The sequence below is a fragment of the Cydia splendana genome, chromosome Z, assembly GCF_910591565.1.
Source record: "Cydia splendana chromosome Z, ilCydSple1.2, whole genome shotgun sequence".
Taxonomy (NCBI): domain Eukaryota; kingdom Metazoa; phylum Arthropoda; class Insecta; order Lepidoptera; family Tortricidae; genus Cydia; species Cydia splendana.
Window position 1 is genome coordinate 13606310 of NC_085987.1, and position 22226 is coordinate 13628535.

General features: G+C 39.0%; 1 protein-coding gene across 1 annotated transcript in view; it reads right to left on the bottom strand.

Moving 5' to 3' along the window:
- The window catches only part of LOC134804458 (uncharacterized), a 182915-nt gene that overhangs the window by 132815 nt on the left and 27874 nt on the right, over positions 1 to 22226 (bottom strand). Inside the window, exons 2-3 of the mRNA XM_063777505.1 lie at positions 18567 to 18805; positions 17625 to 17847 (exon numbers count right to left, since the gene is read on the bottom strand). Coding sequence (XP_063633575.1) covers positions 17625 to 17847; positions 18567 to 18782 — 439 coding nt within the window. The 5' untranslated portion in view covers positions 18783 to 18805. The remainder of the gene's footprint in view (positions 1 to 17624; positions 17848 to 18566; positions 18806 to 22226) is intronic.

Below are 22226 nucleotides of genomic sequence, written 5' to 3' on the forward strand. Positions count from 1 at the left end.
ACAATATTGTTAGTATCATATCATTACAGCTACATGTTAGTAAGTACATTAAAATTAATCATTAACATTATAGGTACATACAGGCAAAGATACAGGTAAATAATTGACACAAACTATGTTTACCGGAAAGTGTATTAAATTTTGGTAAGTCATTTCTTTATATATTTTTTTACTCCCTTTCATTTTAAATAAAATTGGTTTAAGAACCTACCGTCATATCTGTATTAAATATACTGTATATATTATTCAAGATCATGATGATCATTTGCCCAATTTTGGTATATGTATGTGTAGACAGAACGTACGAACGGATGCCAGGTAGTCTCACTTATAATAAAAATATGAAATTTAAAATCTACAGTTGTCATTTAAGCGTTTTTGAATATTACATATGAGTCAGTGAAAATTAGATCAAATGTCATTATAATGTTTCTATATTATCAAACTCGATTGTATGATGGTGTACCACATCGATTATTTCAAGCTCAGGCTAAGGACTCATTATTTAGTCTTGTTGCGTAGCAAAATAGCATAGTACAACTGTAGTAGCAAACTACAGTAGGATATTGTTTTTGTACATTAAGATTTACGATCTGTTGCACCTTTTGAGGTCAGTTTGCGGTACTGAAATTGTATGAATACACTGGCTTTGTAACCGTGACACCGATGAGTAAACTAAAAATTAAATCTACCAATTGAATACCTCTGAAGTAAACCCCTGTTGAGTTTGTATTAGCAATGCCTCTAGTATGAAGTTTTTAAACGCGATTGGCGTCAGTGTATAACTTAATATTGTTACAAATGCATCTAAGACATTGCTTTTATTAAAATGTTGGGCATTATAATATATGATCTTTCGGAACTCCACTTTAAAATCATTCTGGTCACTATTCGTGCGATTCCATGCGCACAAGACCGACAAGACGATACATTATTTAAAAGATAATAACGTGACGATCTAAGTCCAAATTGGAAACCATAATGCAGGGTTACGTTATGTAACTTGTGTACCTGGTGCTATTAGCTATTAACATGATTTTTTTTAACCTAGTGCTTTTATACCGATATCGGTTTTCATTCAGCGACGCTGCCCAACGCAGCATTACTTATGAAAGCCTCGATGAAGCTAAATTACTAGAACACGTAGTTATAATTATTTTCCCTTCTTGTATGGAAATACAACACCTTTATGACATATCGGATATTAAACGTAATAATAGTATGAATCAGAGTTGGGCACTTATAATTGCAATCTGTGATTAAACTAAAATAAAGCTCAGTCAAATGATTTCATAAGGAATAAAGGAAGTAGCGGTCGTAAAACGAACCTTATTCTAACTTTATCAACTAAAACGTTAGTTTGAATAACCATGATAACCATCTGCTCGAATAATTAAAATACTTCCAAAACCATGTCGATGATAAATTCATAAGTGTGTCATGTCGAATTCAAGCTAATTGGTAAACTCATGATAAATTGACAAAATAAGTTGCCGTTATTAAAACTAACGTTACCATTCTCATTTTATTTAATTTAACTAATTTTGCCCAACTCTGGTATGAACATACATCTATATTAAATCTCCATGTTATGGAGCGTATGTCGTTTGTTGAATACACGAGTAGTAACTCGTTAACGAATGTACTTATGTAATATTTTTCTATTGTTTTTCTATTGCACACTCCTCAAGATACGTAACTCGTAACTTTGTGCGCTGAGCATTAAGTATTTTTTGTGTCAATTTACACATACTAGATATCGTGAACTTGCATCTCAATGGATTCAATTTAATGACCGGTCACCTTTTGTTTAGACTGTATGACTGTATGTCATCAAGTCTTAATGTAATCAGTTTTATCATAACAACCTTGTAAGGGCCAGTAATTTTGGCACGGGTACTTAATCAATGTATTTGTATATAAATGTATGTGTGTTACCATGATGATCATGGAGAAATGCGAGGTCGATGGGAAATCGATATGCTTAACTATTTGATATAATATTTGATTGTGAGCTACGCATACTTTAAACATTTAGAAACTCATTTACCCCTTTATTTATAGGACGTGAATATTTTGAATGACGTCAAGTCTTGCAAACCAATCATAATTTCAGTGTTTTATCTGACAGGACAGTGTCGTTTGCTACATTTTTATTATTTTTGTTTTTCTGTAATAGTAGTAAATTCAAATCATACTTAGGTACCTAAATGAAAAACAAAGGACCTTAATTGGAATAATAGTGTATTCTGTGGATATCTTTGAAGTTGCGTGCAGTACTGTAAAGTTGTAACTTAAAACTACGCTTATGCGTAATTTGTAGAGTCATATGTAGAGTCATATGTAGTCATATGTAGAGTCATATGTAGAGTCATATGTAGAGTCATATGTAGAGTCATATTTAGAGTCATATGTAGAGGCATATGTAGAGTCATATGTAGAGTCATATGTAGAGTCATATAAAGAGTCGATGACGTATGTGCAGACGCTAGTATCAGTAGATAAGAAGCGCCATGTTAATCTTGTGGAATCGATGTGTTTGTGTAGGTATACACAATATACAACGCACGTGGATGGACGTGTGAGACTTTAATGCGCGTGGATGAACGTGCGAGACTTAAACGCACTTGGATGAACGTGTGAGACTTGACGCGCGTGGATGAATGCGCTAGACTTTTATTCCAACTTTCATAAATATATTTACAACAATTTAAAATAATTAGTCAACCATATATCAGTATAATTTAATCATAAAAACATAATAAACAGTAATAATAAGCAAAGAAAAATTAATAAAATTTCTACACGTCTATTACTAATATGTTGAGTTCTCATCTGAGTGCAGTTTATATTAAAACGGTATGAAATATCATATTATGTGTGTTATACACGAGTTGCTAAAATCCTAAGATTGTAATAATACTTTTATATTCACAAAAAAAAGAGATGAAGGAATTAGATAACGACACTTGATTAATAAAGGAAACAACGATTATCGCTCGTTCGTAAATATAAAATTACATGTAATGGAAATCGATATACGCGTAGATTAATGATACCTGTTTTCTTAATGTTCAACTTGAACTTGGCTGGGCGCGTGAGCTATAGAGATTAGACATTCATAATGTAAAATATATATAAAACCAATGGTTATTGCTGAGGAATATAATAAAACCAATGGTTATTACTGAGGAATATACGGTAAATTCTCTGCAAAAGAAATAAATGTTATTATGTTTAATTCATAAGTAAAGCTTTTAAATTTACACGGGAACTCATTTCTTCCATTATTTAAACCACCATAGTACAAGATCATTATGAACTTTTATATATCAAATAATAATTGATAAGGTGCTTCGCTTTTAATATACTGTCAAACTGTTCAATATTACTTGACAATTAAACATGATTATTATGCATATGTGAATTTACATATTTTTATATGTATTCTAATACAGTAATAATCTCTCGATCTAGTAAAATAGTATTATAAATAATATGCAAGATAAACTGTATTCTATATAGCCACACTTTATTGTGTCCAGGGTTTTATACGTGAATTATAACAGTAATAATATTTTCCTTATGACTAACGAATTAATTTATTAATAAGTCTTATTTTAGTAAAACCAGAATAATTTTAATAATAAACATACTCCAAGCATACATACATAATTACATGCATTAATTGTCAAATCTGATTTAATTAGTATTATCATTAATTCTTTAGATATGTCCGAATAAGGAATTAGGATAACAAATGCACCGTAATACCTATTAGACTTTAGTTTCTGAAAAATAAAAAATAAACACGACTATAGCTGGAAATTAAATATTTGGTATTCAAACTCAACTACAATAATAAACTTGTTGGTTCAGATAAAACCTGTTGAAAAAAAAACAAACATATTATTTCTTAGTCACTTTGTAACATGAATATTATTCGATCTAGATTCGCTAAGAGTATTGTTATAATGACCAAATACTTTTAAAAATACATCGCAATGTAGATGTTCATCATTCATGTGGAATAATTAATTAACTAGTTTATGTCTGATGTTTAAATCCATTTTATGTGATGAGGAATTTGTTCTTTTTTTTTTTGGTTATTTTAATAAAACCATAAACATAATTAATAACAAACTTACAATAAAAATTAACCTAAAATTAAAACTACCTACAAAACTAAAACTAATACCTAAAAAAATAAATAAAACATAATGTGGGTGACCTAGCCCAATATGTATATATTAGGCTAGATCACCCAGGTCCGAACCCTGTGGAAGGGTTCCCATAAGGCTGGCTGCGTTCCCCCTTTGGATGGCTATGCCGATCCGCTGGGCGAGGAACGAGCCAGCCCTACGGTCCCCGGTGACCTCGAATATTTTTTTTGAAATTTGCCGAACTAGTTTATGGGCCCCTGGGCACCACGGTCCCAGTTTCGACTGCAAATGCCGCAAATATATGCCGGTCAGTGAGAGCTATATATTTGCGGCATTTTGCCCCCTCAGCAGCTGCAGCCGCCGCGCCCGCTCTCAATGATGTTGAACCGAGATGGGACGGTGCCAGGGTGTCCACACACGTTGCGTCCCAAATAAGGGCCCGTCCCACACTCCAGGGCACAAGGGTCATTCCGTCGGGCCTCTTGCCATCGTCACGCGCGAGGCCAGGTGGCTCTAGGATGGCTGGAACGTTGGCGCTGACGAAGGCCCGACGGAGGATGTCATTGAGGCAGGCATGACGTGACAGGCGGCCGGCACTCTTAGGACATGATAGACCGTGGTGTCCAAGGCTGTCCACAAAAGTTCCGCAGGGGCAGCGATGGGGTGAGACAATGTGGGATCCCAGGCGAAGACCGACAGCCAGCCTGAGGGTATTATTGTCGAGCAATGTACCAAAGTTGGAGGAGGGGAGAGCATGCAACCAGGAGCCGGATTCTCTTTCCGAAACAGCGAGAATGCGTGCTTTTTCCTGGCTGGTGGGGCAAGAGTTTAGGATGTTAGCGCGATACTGGCGTTAACTATATTCTTGTCTTTGTTGTAGAATTATTGAAACTAGTTTATAGTAATAAATAGTGATGGGTAGGACATCAATTTAAAATGAGTTTGTATGAGTACCTCATTTTCTAAAATGAGGTGTTACAATGTCTTACTTCAAATGAGGTGAGGTACTAGCATATTTTCAGCGTCAACTATTCATTAATCCAACGGGCCAATGGTGACAAAAATATTTAATGTATATACATATTTATGTATTCATCACTTATTTTATAAATAAATAAATAATAATAATTAAGGAGTGCAATTCTGGAGGTTAAGAATATAACTTATAGGAGAAAGATCCCACATAGTAACTTAATCTGCTGCTTTTATGAAACTTGTTCTAATTTAGCTCTTTTTTATTGTTAGATTGTTTAGTCCTTCTCCTTGCTACTTGATATAATTTTAAGTATAATAATCACTAGCGAGAGCGACCCGCTCCGGCTTCGCACGGGTTAGCAAATTATACATACACCTAAACCTTCCTGAAGAATCACTCTATTGATAGGTGAAAACCGCATGAAAATCCGTCCAGTCGTTTTTGAGTTTATCGCGAACATACAAACAAACACACATACAGACAGACGCGGCGGGGGACTTTGTTTCATAATATGTAGTGATATATTTCATAAGTCTTGTACCTATTAACCATAAAACTACCACATTTTTAACAAACTAAGGAGAACAAATTCAATATTTTCACAAGTCATTATTATATAGAAGTGACAAACTTACCACCTCAGATAATTTAACAGTAATATCATCAATATGATATTAAACAAAGCACCATTCGCGCCGGCCGCCGCCGGCTACATTTACATTTCATTTTTTCATGCAAAAGGCACCAAGGAAGATCCGCGGGTAAATTTAATGGCGAAAACGATGTCCATATTTTGTTATTTTGGTATAATTATAAGAATTATCACTAGGTATTAGGTATTAGAGAAGTAAAATTAGCTACAACGACGTACGAACAAAATAAATATAAATATGTCAAAATCATAAACGTTTACAAATAATGTTAATAAAAAGTATTGCAAATTCAAATCGTTATAATTTACATCTACATGTTTATTTTACCTATGCAAATTATACTTACTTTTTATTTAATAAACTTGAAACTTATTGAAATGATCATATATTGTGTACGCTACAGGAATTTATTTCAATAATATTTTAGTCACTAAAGGATTACTGTTTCTAAGCAAGCTTCGTAAATGCCTGTCTGGTATACAGAGTGCGTACCGCGATCCATGTTCGTCATGTTGCCTCCCTGTCACACTTACGTACGAATTTACAAGTGCAACAGAGAAGCAACACGTCGAACTTCCTTTTGGTGACTGATTCCACGCGCCATTTTGACAAGTAAGTTAGGATCAAAAAGGCTTAAGATGTATGAAAGCTTGCAGCGCTTACGCTTGTTGTCTTTCGTGTTTAATTTTTAACGTATTTTCGGTGGCGACGCGAGGCGATATTGAAGTACGGCGCGTGTCTGTCTCACTCCCTCTTTGGGTATTTCTAATTCATTGTTTCATTTTGAAAGGATTTTTGAGGTGTTCATGTCACAGAGAGGCAGTGAGTGGTACAAACTCAACGCATTTCTCGGTGGACCTTTTGTCGTTGCAATAAGGTTTGTAGTTCGGCAGTTGACAGTGTGGGCCATTACTCGTTTCTTCATTTGAGACATTTTGAGTTTTGAATGTCGGCGAGCAGGCGAGCACCTCGTGCCATCCAGGGACTCTTTTGCAAGTTGTGAGGAGTGTATGAGTTTTTGAGGTTCGCGAGTGAATTTGAAAGGATAAGAGTTTTTTGAAATTTGAAGTGTGTGAATGATTTGTGTGGCAAGAGGTGTTTGTGATGCGCGCGAGTAAATGAGTAAAATGAATAGAGGAGTGAAGTAAGACATTTTTGCGGTATGAAGTACTGCGACAAATTAACAAAATGAGTGGTACAAATGAGGTGCCTCGCGAGTGAGCGACTCAACACTAGTAATAAATTCGTAATATTTTATTGTACTTTTACATTGAGATGTTGACATTAAGTAAGTTGTTTTTTCTTATCATTGACATATTTCAAGTATTTCAAAATTAGAATGCGCGCCGCATCGTAGGTTCTTCTGGCGGCGCTAATGCATAAAGGTTAGATTGTTAACATTCTGCCCGCCTTGAAAGCCTAGCTTTCAAGAGGCTCATGGGAGCCTAATCCTTCTAAGGCTGATAGCCTTGATACGGCTCGCTTGATGATGCCGTTCTTCGTCTTTAGGTCGACTACTCTGCAGACTCCATCATTTCCAGTATAGAGTTTGACGATGCGCCCTAGTAACCATTTCATTGGTGGCAGCTGATCGTCCATGACTAGGACCAGGTCGTCTATCTTGATGGATCCCTTACTGGTTTTCCACTTGATACGTTGCTGGAGAGTAGCGAGATAATCCTTAGTCCATCGCGTCCAGAAATGTTCCCGAAGTCGCTGTACGAGCTGGTATCTATTGACAGTTATCGTCTTCACTTCAGGCGATGGCAAGGACATCAATGGTCGCCCGACAAGGAAGTGCCCAGGCGTGAGTGGAGCTAGTTCAGATGGATCCTCAGACAAAGGTGTCAGAGGACGTGAATTCATAATAGCCTCAATTTGTGTAAACAGAGTAGCTAATTCCTCGAAAGTCAAAACTGGTATTAGCAGCAATACGTTTTAAATGATATTTTGCAGTTTTACTGCTGCCTCCCAGACTCCACCAAAGTTAGGAGCGTAAACCGGAGAGAAGTGAAAGAGAAGTTCCTCACTGCAGGCGAATTCTCCGATTTGCCGTTTACACGTTTGTAGCATTCTGTTCAATTCATTCTTAGCCCCTACAAAGTTTTTTCCATTGTCACAATAGATATTTTCTGGCTTACCACGTCTAGCGATAAATCTACGTAAACACATGATAAAGGCATTTGCGCTTAGGTCACTAACGACCTCAAGGTGAACAGCCTTTGTCGAAAAGCAGACGAATACACAAAGGTAACATTTGGAAGTCTTGGCCCCACGACCCTTCTTATTTAAAATCAGAAATGGGCCTGCAAAATCGGTCCCACAGTTTGTGAAGGGTGGAGCAGGAGTAACACGTGGAGCGGGTAAGTTTCCCATAATTGGTTGCATAGGGTTTACCTTAAATCTTTGACTTTTCATACATCTATTTACAACCTTAACTGCCAAAATCCGACCACCGATTGGCCAGAATCGCTCTCGCAAGAACTTAACAATAATTGAGCTCCTCCGTGCAACAACCTGATATGTTCCCTTTCGAATAAAAGTCTCGTGAATAAATGCTTGCTATTGGGTGTCGCTGTTCATATGGACAATGAGAAGCATTAACAATGCGACCACCAACACGTAAGATATCATTTTCATCAAGGAATGGATTTAATCCTAACAGTCTTGATTTGCGGTTAAGATTCTTTGTCGTTTTGAGAGAATGAATATCTGTAGCAAAGGATTCCCTTTGCGATGCAGTCGCTAATACTGTCATACTCGATTGTAATTCAGTAACATTTAAGTTTCCGGATACTTTGGCCTTATTTTTGTTACAGTTGTTAAGAAAACGTAGCACAAATGCGAATGTTCTTTGCAAGGTTTGTAGTTTTGAATATTTGTTAAATGGAATAACATTAGATTCGCATTGTACAGTCATAAACGATTTAATCTCTGGTAATAAGGCATCAACGTGTTTAGCTGTCGGCCATTCAGACTCTGGACTTTTAAGGAAGCAGGGTCCTTCCCACCACAAAGCACTGGTGAGTAATTGTTGAGGTTTGACCCCCCTTGAAGCCAGATCTGCTGGGTTCAAATTTGTTGGCACGTGACGCCAGGCATTTGGATCTGATAGTTCGTGAATTTGGTCTATTCGATTACATACGAAGGTTTTTAATGTTTTCGGTTGCGTTTGAAGCCAGCCCAAGACAATTGTGCTGTCAGACCAAAATATAGATCTAGTAACCGTCACACGTAAAGCTTGCGTAACCTTGGCATGTAAACGAGCACCTAATAATGCTCCTACATTTTCGCGAATAACGCAATGATGTGGAATAAAATACCCAAAGACGGGACACTCCGTTTCGGTCAGGTGTCCTAAGCTCTCGTACTCTTTAAGAAAGGCAGCATAATCTGTTTTCATATTGGATTTCTTTAATTTATTTTCTAGGTTAAAGAACCGCCTCCTAGCAATGTAATAAGAGTCTCCTAAGGCGTCCTCCTGGGCCTCACGGAGTGGTAGCTTGACACAGAAATGACCATCATCAAGTCGCACGGTATTTTCCTTAAAATGGGTCTCGCAGTACTCTTCCTCCTTTGACAACTTTGATTCAGGAGGAGAGTTGGGGATATCTTCAAGCTCCCAAAATCTAGCAAGGCTATCCTTGATCTCTTGAGTAAAGTTGCACCTAGTAGAAGAGCTTGAACCCTGACCTGTCGGACCAGAAACAAGCCAACCTAGTTTTGATTCTTTAAGCGTCGGTTTGTTTTTACCTAATTTAATTTTTTGACACCCTACAATATCCCAAAACACATCGCCCCCCAGCAATATATGAATTTCAGACGGATGATAAAAACTGGGGTCCGCTAACTCAATCGATTTAGGAATATCGAAGCGTGATGTGTCAATTTCCAAACTCGGCGTAGATTGTGTTACTTGTGGCATGATCAGACAAGAAACATCTATTTCAAATTGACCGGTTCTGGATTGCACGAGAACACCACAATGTTTTGAAGCACTGCCAATTAAACAATCGTTTAAGCCTGTTATAGTAGTGGGCTCACTTTCATCGTAGGCAAGGTTCAACCTTCTTTGCATTGTTGTAGATATATAAGAAGATTGACTCGCTATATCTAATAAAGCTTTCGTAGTGTGAGTTTCCTTTGTTATAGGATTAACTAAATTCACTTCAGCAGTACACAAAAGCACATAACCCTTCTTAGCCGGAGTGAATGCAGACATCGCAGTAGTAGTATTTGTGTTTTCAGGTAAATTTGTACTATTGCTGTCATTTGTTTCAATGTGCAATAGTGTGTTGTGTTTTTTATGACATGTATTACATGGGCCTAACCGGCAACGAGAGTGGTGATGACCAGGGCGCAGACAATTTTTACATAATTTGTATTTCGAAACTTCATTTTGCCTGCAATCCACTGACATTTCTTTAAACTTGTCACACTGATGATTGAAGTGATTTAGTTTGCAAAACGCACAAGTTATTTTTGTTTTTGTATCTAAGTTATTAAGTTGTTTATTAGCACTAGCTGTGTCACTGGTACCTAGCATTGTTGCAACACTTTTGTTTTCTTTTATTTGATTAGTAGGTTTATCATGTTTTTGTGTAGAAGCACCGCACTGTATTGTTTCCAAGACATCCGCTCGATTACGAAGGAACACTAAGAAATCATCGAGCTTAGGAGAAACCTTGAGTGTATTTTTGTGTTCTTCCCACTTCCTACTAGTGGCGCCATCTAGTTTCGACACCATCATGTATATAACTAATGTGTCCCAACTGTCTGTGGGCTCTTTCAATGTGTGTAAAGCACGCAGGTTTTTGGAATAAAAATCAATCATGTACCTTATAGCTTTATGGGATTCCCTAGTAATTGGTTCAAAGTTGAACAATGACCTAATATGGTTATTGATCTTGATTAAACCTTATTGCGCAATACATGATATAGTGAATTGTGGACTATTTTATTTACAAATATTATAATAATAAATACAAATTAGGTACAATTTGGTAGCCATGTCGTTTATGTACTAAAATAATTGAAACGTGAAACAATAAATTCATAACATGCTTAAATCGATGTAACGATTAAAATATAAAGATTAATGATTAAATAAATCAATGAAATAAAACCACGAGTATTCAATAATAATTTAAAAAAAGGAAGTTTTAATTTCATATATATCTAAAGAAAGTCTTGAAAGTTTCAGAACGACCCAGGAGCGTCCAGGTGAAAGGGCCAGGGTTTGGTATTCTATTACCACCCAGGAGTGCCCAGGTGAGAGGGTCGGGGTGTGGAATCACTTCCGACCCAGGAGTGCCTAGGTGAGATGGCCAGGGTGATGACATTCCTGTTCCTTAGCAGAACTAAGGTGCTTCTACGCAGAAGTACGATCGTTGACTACACCGCAGAGTCTTCGAATGCTGGCATCATGGCACGCGAAGCTGCGGCTAGTAGCGGCACGAGATCCGGTGCCCCGTGTTGCGCAGCATCAGCGTGGTTGGCGGCATCTTCATCGAGGACAGCTTCAGATGTGTCGACGGCACTATCGCAACCCGCGGTGACGCAACTATCTTCTGTTGGGGAAGTGATCCATGTATAGCGGTTTGAATATTTACGTGCGAAAGTGAATGGTGTTGTGTACGTATATTATATTATATTTCTTGATCATAATTATTGAAATATAACAAGTGTTAAAGAAAACTTAACAATGCTAGATTGCGTAATCTTACTATTACATAATGAAACATAGTGTACCGTCTATTACGCTTATCGTATGAATTTTCTATTGTTTAATATTTTATTATATTTCTGCAGGCCGAACTATATATTAAATTTATTCGTTTCTATGATGACATATAGTTTCTTTAACCTTGATAACAGACTTGTGAAAATTCTTCGAAAACCATAATTTGAACGATTAATAATATTATGTTCTGGTATCGGCCATCTATTTCCTAATTATCATTAATTATCATTTTATTAATGCCTAATAATTAACAATATTACACATTATAATTATAATCTTATTAATAGTATATATGGTGCAATCATGAGTGCACATGAGTATTACGTGTTTGTAATATGCATATTATGTGCATAAATATCATTCACATAGTAATATTGGATCAGTGAATCTTGGTTTGTTTTAATGTATACATTTTGATTCATTATTTTCATAAATTTGTCTTTATTTTTATCATTTTAACTATTATATATCAAGGTTTGGCGAAGGGTCTCGCCTCGAACAGGATGGCCGAGCTGTAAGGATCATTATTTATTAATAGCTTATATTTTGATCATTCTTACTTTTGTTTATGAATAATTTATAAAAGAGTATCAATTGACTGGTTCCCGCCATGTTGAATTGTTATAAAAAGTGGGTATAGCAGTGACAAGTGGCCAGTTCGAGTACGAACAAGTTAGAGTGAAGACGTCTTGAATATTTTATTGTAAATTGGTTGTTATTATGTTTGTAACAAATGAATAAAGTTAAAATATTGGTACAAGTATTAGTTTTCATCATCAACCCGGTAATAACCCAACATATGTTACTCTTATTTTGAAATTTAAAAGCTCGGGATAAAATTATAACGTATCTTTTGAAGTAGGTACCATCGCCAACGTATCACAATTTTTTTTCCGAAATAGTAACGAAACCGGTTGAAATATCAATCGTGTACGAACAAAACAAATACCGTACATCTGTTCATTAGTCTTGAGACGGATGTAAACATATATATAGGTTTACATTATATATTATTATATTTATTATACTCTTTGACCGTACAAAACTATACTTTGACAGATTTTCAGAAATTAAACGCTTTTTCAGATTCGACGTCTTTTTAATCCTTTGATGCAGTTTGCCAAAAGCTTTACCAACTTTATTTCGTAGTATTTATTTATGAACAAAATTAGCTATCTCTTTTTAATCATTTATGACTTTCCATCACTATGCGATGAGAATTGAAATGAAATGGAATGAAAATATTTATTTCAGGCAACTAGTTATTGGCCCAATAGATAAATAAATACCTTAAAACTTAGACGACCGGGTCTGGCCTAGTGGGTAGTGACCCTGCCTGCGAAGCCGATGGTCCTGGGTTCGAATCCCAGTAAGGGCATTTATTTGTGTGATGAACACTAATATTTGTTCCTGAGTCATGGGTGTTCTCTATGTATATAAGTATGTATTTATCTATATAAGTATGTATATCGTCGCCTAGCACCCATAGTAAAAGCTTTGCTTAGTTTGGGGCTAGGTTGATCTGTGTAAGATGTAACACGACCAAAGGGAGTATTTTAAGAGCGCTCTTACAAGAAAAGTCGAAATAATGCAAAATTGATGATACTAGTCGACGAAATTCAGGACTTTGCGCTCATTATTAGAAACAATGAGTACTTGTTCCAGTAAAAGCGTCTTCTTATCTTTATAAATATCGTTGTAAATATTAGAAAAAGGACTTATTAAATTAGTAATGATTTTTTTCTGATGGTCGTTTCCGAAAAACCCCGTGAAGCACTGAATGGCGAGCTCTTATTTGGAAATGTTGAGAATTTTACTCTGCTAAACCTGGCTATTTTGTGTTACTAATACCCTGTACTTTAGGCATATCAAACTATATTTTTCCTACATACCTTTGAGAAAGAGAAAATCAAAGTAAAACGAACTCGATTTTCTCTCCGAAACAAGTGTCAATTCCTACGAAAATCTACTTAATATCGAAGTCATTTTCATACTCAAGCAATCTGCAACGTTTGCTTATACTGTTGGTATACATTAGTGTTTATGAAATTCTACTATAATTTTTTGGCAATTTTTTGAAAACTACTCTATATTACCGATGACGCGCGCTGCGCCAGCTCAGTGCCGCGGCAGAGCTTGTAGAGGCAGGACGTGTGTCGGTCGGCTCCGCACATTTTCAACGGCGACGACGAGGTTTTTTATCATTGTGTGCGGCGGGCGCCGTGTAAAACGCTATACTGTGTGCGTGTAAACCGCAACGAGAGACTTTGATCCTAGCACTGTTTTTATAGTATTATAATTTATAATGGTACAGTTTAATAAACTACCGGACAGGATTAAAAAAATTTGAAACGACCTGACATTCTATATGTATTTATTTGACTCAAGATAGTACTCAGGGTCTGATGATGGAGCCGGAAGGTGGTCACCGGTACCAATCAACCATGCAACTAAACCACTTCGTGTTTGGGCTCGTTTGATTCGGCTCAACAAGATCTTTGACTTAAGATAGTACTCAGGGTCTGATGATGGAGCCGGAAGGTGGTCACCAGTACCAATCAACAATGCAACTAAACCACTTCGTGTTTAGGCTCGTTTTATTCGTCTCAACAAGATCTTTGACTTAAGATAGTACTCAGGGTCTGATGATGGAGCCGGAAGGTGGTCACCGGTACCAATCAACCATGCAACTAAACCACTTCGTGTTTGGGCTCGTTTGATTCGTCTCAACAAGATCTTTGGCACAAGATAATACTCAGGGTCTGATGATGGAGCCGGAAGGTGGTCACCGGTACCAATCAACCATGCAACTAAACCACTTCGTGTTTAGGCTCGTTTGATTCGTCTCAACAAGATCTTTGACACAAGATAGTACTCAGGGTCTGATGATGGAGCCGGCAGGTGGTCACCGGTACCAATCAACCATGCCACTAAACCACTTCGTGTTTAGGCTCGTTTTATTCGTTTCTATAAGATCTTTGACACAAGATAGTACTCAGGGTCTGATGTTGGAGCCGGAAGGTGGTCACCGGTACCAATCAACCATGCAACTAAACCACTTCGTGTTTAGGCTCGTTTGATTCGTCTCAACAAGACCTTGGACACAAGATAGTACTCAGGATCTGATGATGGAGCTGGAAGGTGGCCACGGGTACCAGTCTACCATGTAACTGAACCACTTCGTGTTTGGGCTCGTTTGATTTGTCGCAACAAGATCTTTGACACAAGGTAGTACTGAGGGTCTGATGATGGATCCGGAAGGTGGTGACCGGTACCAATCAACCATGCAACTAAACCACTTCGTGTTTGGCTTCGTTCGATTCGTCGCAACAAGATCTTTGGCACAAGTTAGTACTCAGGGTCTGATGATGGAGCTGGACTGTGGCCACGGGTACCAGTCTACCATGTAACTGAACCACTTCGTGTTTGGGCTCGTTTGATTTGTCGCAACAAGATCTTTGACACAAGGTAGTACTGAGGGTATGATGATGGATCCGGAAGGTGGTCACCGGTACCAATCAATCATGCAACTACACCACTTCGTGTTTGGCTTCGTTCGATTCGTCGCAACAAGATCTTTGACACAAGTTAGTACTCAGGGTCTGATGATGGAGCTGGACTGTGGCCACGGGTACCAGTCTACCATGTAACTGAACCACTTCGTGTTTGGGCTCGTTTGATTCGTCGCAATAAGATGTTTGACACAAGATACTACTCAGGGTCTGATGTTGGAGCTGATGATGATAGACAGGTACCCGTCGCCACCTTCGCGCTCCATCATCAGACCCTGAGTACTACCTTGTGTCAAAGATCTTGTTGAGATGAATAAAACGTGCCTAAACAAGAAGTGGTTTAGTTGCATGGTTGATTGGTACCGGTGACCACCTTCCGGCTCCATCATCAGACCCTGAGTACTATCTTGTGTCAAAGATCTTGTTGAGACGAATCAAACGAGCCTAAACACGAAGTGGTTTAGTTGCATGGTTGATTGGTACCGGTGACCACCTTCCGGCTCCATCATCAGACCCTGAGTATTATCTTGTGCCAAAGATCTTGTTGAGACGAATCAAACGAGCCCAAACACGAAGTTGTTTAGTTACATGATAGACTGGTACCCGTGGCCACCTTCCAGCTCCATCATCAGACCCTGTGTATCTTCAGTGTCAAAGATCTTGTTGAGACGAATCAAACGAGCCTAATCATGTTACTACATGGTTGATTGGTATCCGTGACCACCTTAATCATCATCAGATCCTCAGTACCAGTTCGTTTTTAAACCCTCGTTGATACAAACTTTACAACCTATAGGTACCAAATGCAATGACGAAACATGTAAATAAGCGAGTAGGTACCTATAATTTCTTTCGAGTAATATACCTTCATAAGTACGAGTATGGGGCTATTCATAAATTACGTCGTTTCAAATGGGAGGAGTGGGGGGGGGGGGGGGGGGTCTGGACATCGGATGATGGTAACATGACGTAGGAGGAAACAGATTCATCCGAAGCTTGATTTTTGGATGATGTGAGGGGTGGGGGGGGGGGTCAAAAATCGTCAAAAATAGATGACGTAATTTATGAACAGCCCCTATGTACATTTGCACTGCATTTAGTATTTTCGTACTTACCAAATAACAGTTTTATAACTTTAAAAGTTAAGTACAGTTAGTGTTGTTATGGTTGATTTCAATATGCTTCGCGAAGGATCAAGAATGTTTAATCCATCATTGTAGTGCGAGTGTGGTAGAAGGGATCGGCATACTGAGCTCGCACGGCCTGCCGCAGCGCGTAAAATACCTAAACTCGCTCAACGCCGAAATGTAATAGCGCTCTTAAATCAACACGAGTTGCGAATTACATTTTCGCACGTGTATTGTACTACATTTTACAGTTACCTTTAAATTTTCGACATATGCACGTATAAAGCTAATACGCATTATGGCGGTAAAGTACCTACGACCATATGTATATGTACCTACTGTAAAATATTTTATTTTGAAAGCCTTTACAATCGCCACAGTTTTTATCAACAGAGTGAGTACATAGTGAGGAAACATCGGTGTGCTGAATCGAATATGGTTAAGTATATGAAAATAATCTATAGTTATTTTGGTTGCATCTACCTCTATGATTCTGTAAAAGGTAGAAACGATGATATTCTGCTTTTAGAGTGCGATGGCGAGTGCTTTTAACCATTAAACCATTTGACGTTCCTTTCTAGTCATTCAATTTTGTTTTAAGTAGATGGCAAGTAAGTTGCCGCTACGGACCTAAGGGTTAATGCCCGCCATAATGCTATGAAGGTAAGTATGATTTAAAATTAGGTGTGATATTCAACCCAAAAGTGCCTTCGGCAGGTGTGAATTCATGTGCCGTGGCAAAGAATTTGTTAATTACATCGTCCATTTGTCGCTCGCGCCGCGCCGCGCGTCCACTGCGCGGATAATTGAATCTGCTACGTTAACGTCAGATCAATTCACGCGTACCCAATTTCGTCGATATCCAGTTACAATTTATCGGGAATATATTCAGTAGGGCTAAGATGGGCGGTTTTTTATAATTTGTCATCATACCTGTCACTTTCAAACAAGTGCTTCATGATAATATGACAAGTGATAAAAATGCGATCATGCTACCGCCACAGGAATTCCAATGTATGCCTACGAATGACATTTGTGAAAACGTCTAAACGTGTCTGAAAATATAGTTGAGAGCTTATACTTTATTATGGTTGTGTATATGTACCTATGTACAGTCAGCAGCAGAAGTTGCTAAGCGGGCGAGGTGTTGAAATTGTAGGTGGGCGATGGTCGATGATGATTGATTAAAACCTTCCTATGTCCTAATCCTATGTCCTTCCTCGGGCATCAAAGTATCTTCATACTAAAATTTAATTAAACTTCCCAATGGCCGTAGGAGAGTGCAAAATTAGATAATACCTAATAATTCTGAATGCTTCTTTAAATCCTTTTCGGATACCCGCCCGTCTCGCTCTTTTACAGTCTTCCATCTGTCCCTTGCTCATATATCTGCGATCCTCTCTATTCCAAGAAATGGAGTGATAATGATAATAAGCTGAAGAAGCCTTACCAATGCCACCGGTTACAAATACAGGTATATCGGCCAGGTCTGCCGCGACGAGGGTGCCGGCGACGGTGGTGGCGCCGTCGAGGCCCGCCGCCGCCACGGGCGCCAGGTCCCGGCGCGAGGCCTTCACCACGCCCTTCGCGCGGGCCAGATATTCCAGCTGCTCCCGAGACAGGCCGACGGTCAGCTGACCTTTCAGAATGGCCACGGTGGCTGGCACAGCCCCCTGTAATTTATGGATATATATTAGTAATGCATTTTCGTGAAGCTGAATTGTGAAATTGTTAAAGTTACCTACAGAACAAATCTTCTTTTTGGAAAACCTATTTATGTATTTATTGTATCTCTAGAACCGCCCTGGTAGAGTCTGTTCGTAGAGAGAAGAATCGTGGAATGTATTGGGCCCCACGATTCTTCTCTTTCCGCACAGACTCTAGTGTGGTATTCATAGGGTTTATGTATTTATCATGCCCTAAAATCGCAAAAATTATTTATGAGTTCTAGTGTCTTTCATTTCAGTGATAGCAATAGCTCTAATTATGTCACTGTCTACTTTAATTCCTTCTGTCAAGCTCAGATCATAGTGGGTAAAGCCATACTAATATCATACTAATATGTAGGTATTACTCTTTGGTAAAGCCTGACCAGTAATATATGATCATTGTCAAGAGGACGCTGTTATTCTCATGTATAAGGTGACAGTTCAGTTTAGTATGAAAAATTTACTTACAATAAAATTCCGCAATATGGCGCGTGATCATATATTAGTATATTTCTGGTCAGGCTTTCAATCGAAGCAGAAGTGTCCTATATATTATACTACTCTTTGAGCAGAAGTCAGCACTTGGACAGAATATTGTTTACTTTATTCCTAAAGCAAACAATATTCTGTCCACGCTCTGACTTAATATGGAATAATGGAAATCGGTTATTAATAAATTTTACCTTTTCTCTTATAATAGTTTCTACGGCCACCGCTGTTTCCAGATTTTGTGGGTAGGGCATGCCGTGAGTAATGATGGTGGACTCCAGGGCTACGATTGGGCTGCCGGCAGTCTTGGCATGGATCACCTCTTCAGAGTAGACCAGGGCCTTCGACGAGAGCCGGCGCAGGCCGTGCCCAACACGGGTAGCACTCATTATGTTGCTCCGTAGATACATTGCGAAGAGATTCTGAGACTGAACTGTAATTTAAATATTTAAGATGTCAACTGACATAAGGCCAATTATTTACAAATTTACCCCATACCTACCTATCTACTTAGGCGACGATTGTGCAAACGGTTATCATTTGTCATGTCATATAGTCGCGTATTTAACACTTGTCATGTCATGCGTCACTTTTGCACTTACATATTGATTACACATTGATGACAAATGATAAAGAGCGGGCCATATTAGGCCTTTTGTAGGTTTTATTTTAACAAGCTTTTATTAGGTCGACCTGTATGTAACTATGTAATGGAATCTAAGGTAACTAATTTTACCATCTTCCAAGGATCGTAGCGTCATGAAAATTGGCAGCTGTATGTAGTTCTGATGCCAATACAATAATATGGTACTGTCGAACTGATCTGATGATGGAGACAGGAGGTGGCCATAGGAACTCTGTGATGAAACAACGCAACCTAATTGTGTTAGGGGTTTTTAGAATTGTCTCGATGAGTATTAGTTGTCTGTCGTAAGAAAAGTACAGTCAGCGATAAAAGCTTGTACCAAAAATAATTTTTTTGCCAAAAACTTATTTTAACAAGCTTTTATTAGGTCGACCTGTATGTAACTAACTATGTAATGGAATCTAAGGTAACTAATTTAACCATCTTCCAAGGATCGTAGCGTCATGAAAATTGGCAGCTGTATGTAGTTCTGATGGATGACAATACAATAATATGGTACTGTCGAACTGATCTGATAATGGAGACAGGAGGTGGCCATAGGAACTCTCGACCTGTATGTAACTATGTAATGGAATCGAAGGTAACTAATTTAACCATCTTCCAAGGATCGTAACGTCATGAAAATTGGCAGCTGTATGTAGTTCTGATGACAATACAATAATATGGTACTGTCGAACTGATCTGATGATGGAGACAGGAGGTGGCCATAGGAACTCTGTGATGAAACAACGCAACCTAATTGTATTAGGGGTTTTTAGAATTGTCTCTATGAGTACGAGTATTAAATGTCGTAAAAAAGTACAGTCAGCGACAAAAGCTTGTACCAAAAATGAAATTTTTGCCAAAAGCTTATATATGTTACGCATTGATTGTGCCAAAGGTTCTGTGACTGCCAAAAAGTCTGTAAGTACCAATAATGCTTTGATCACGTGAACGTAAAGAGCGTCACTACGTTTCTTGTTCAATCTCATTTCTAGCAGTGCAAGTTTGGTTGATGACGGTAGGTAAGGTGTATTCGGGTAATACCGAATGTCGGATAATTCCGAAATTCAGATGAAAAGCACCCTTAATTCCATCATAATAAAAGTCTCTTTTCGGAATTATCCGACAGTTTTCGACATTCGGAATTACCCGAGTAAACCTTACTCACGCATGAACAATTTGACATCAACTTGTATAATGTGTCTAAAAATAAAATAAAAATATCTAAATCTAAATACCTACATTTATGTAGGTACAGTCAGCAGCAGAAGTTAGGTGCAGATTGACATGTTATGTTTATGATGAGACCTTGATTCGTTTGCAGGGCTGCCAGTAAGTACATAAATCTTGATTATACGATCCAGTGCCCGCAATTATACAAAATTCGATTGCATTATACGAGTACATAATAAATAAATAAAAACATTAATTTTAAATATTTTTTTTTTTAAACTGACCAAGTTCGGTTTTCGCGGTAAGCCCCCAAATTGCGGGGATATTTCTATTTTACTCCAATGAAGGCGTAATAAGAGTTACAGAGACAGATGACCGCAATTTGCGTACTTGGATTTTCGCGGTTATAGCCCACGTTCACGTGTATTTAAGTAGTTGCCGTTCCATTAATAATAATAATAATAAGCCCCCAGGGCAGCTTGTGGCGAGCTGAATGGGAAGTGACGTCCCTTGGGTCCCATGCCCCCGAGAGTCGGTCAGGCCCCTCTCTCCGGCTTGCCTTAATTGGCCGGCTGGAGTGAACACTGAGCAGGGGCCGCAGGACTCTCACCTCTGGCTTGCCTTTACCGGCCGTCTAGAGTGGGGTGTCAGAGCTATATGCTCCCAGGGTGGAAGTGAAATATGCCTAAGACGCGAGTTGGCACAGTGGCTGCTTACAGCCACTGGGTAGAAAGCGGTGCACACCTCTCCTCACCCAGAGCCGCTCACGCGATGTTGTCCCCTTGTCGCTCCGTGCGGGCGGCCGTTTTCGGGGACCCATATTGTGAGTTGGCGAGTCACCACCTGACCCATTTTTTCGTGTTATTTTTTAACATATGAGCAGGGCAGGTGCCATAGTCTCCTCAATAGTCCCAGTTACCAGTCCATTAGCAGTTCAACCCTATAGCCCAGTTCTTTTTGTTCCTTTTTCGTAGTCCTACACTAACCGGGGCTTGTCCTTGGGTGCACTACTATAGTGCAAACAGGGATAATCGTCGGTTGGTGTCACATTACATTTAGAGTAAATTGTCTTATTACAAGGGGCCTCTACGTGTTGGCTTCGGCCCCACGCACGCCTTCCAAATGTCCGGGACCCCATGGTCCCGAGAATTTGTAATCAGACAGACATAATAATAATAATCATAATAATAATTTGTAATAAGCTTGTGGCGAGCTGTTGGGAAGTAACGACCCCACGGACCCGAGTGCTCCCGAGAGTCGGTCAGGGTCTCCGTCTCCGGCGTGTCTTCGTCGGTCGGAGTGGACCCCAAGGGGACCCGCAGGACTCTCAGCTCTGGCTTGCCTTAATTGGCCGTCCAGAGAGGAGTCGTTAGAGCTATATGCTCCAGGGGTGGAAGTGAAAGATGCATAAGACGCGAGTTGGCACAGTGGCTGTTAACAGCCACTGGGTAGAAAGCGGCGCACACCTCTCGACACCCCTGAGCCGCTCACACCTATGTTGCTCCTGGTCGTCTTCGCGACGGCAGTTTCAGGGGCCCATCTAGTGCGCGGCAAGTCACCACCTGCCTCGATAACTTGTGTAAACATTGTTATGGCAGGTGTCCGTACGTCTTTGTAATAACCCAGTCTCATAGTCCACCTAAACTTCAATCCATAGACCGGTATACTGTTCTCTTTTTCTACAATAGTCCCAATGCCTGCTGAGACCGGTTCATGGGTGTCTATTGTTGCACCTGTGAACGGGTTCCAGCAGGCGTTCTACATGACATAAAAGCTCTCCGAGGGGCCTCTACGTGTTGGATCTGTGTCCCCACGCAAGCCTATCAAAAAACCGGGATTATAGGCCCGTGATATCCAAGGAGATACAAATAATTTGTAATCAGAAACCTATAAATACCTTGGTATGTCACAGTCGTTGGGTATTGAGGACGAGGGTATTAGACGGTCGGTGAAGGAGCGCTTTTTCAGTCGGCTCACAAAAGTCCTTAACAGTCTTTTGTCAGGAGGCAACAAAGTGCGCGCCTTCAACGCCTGGGTAATGCCCCTACTCACA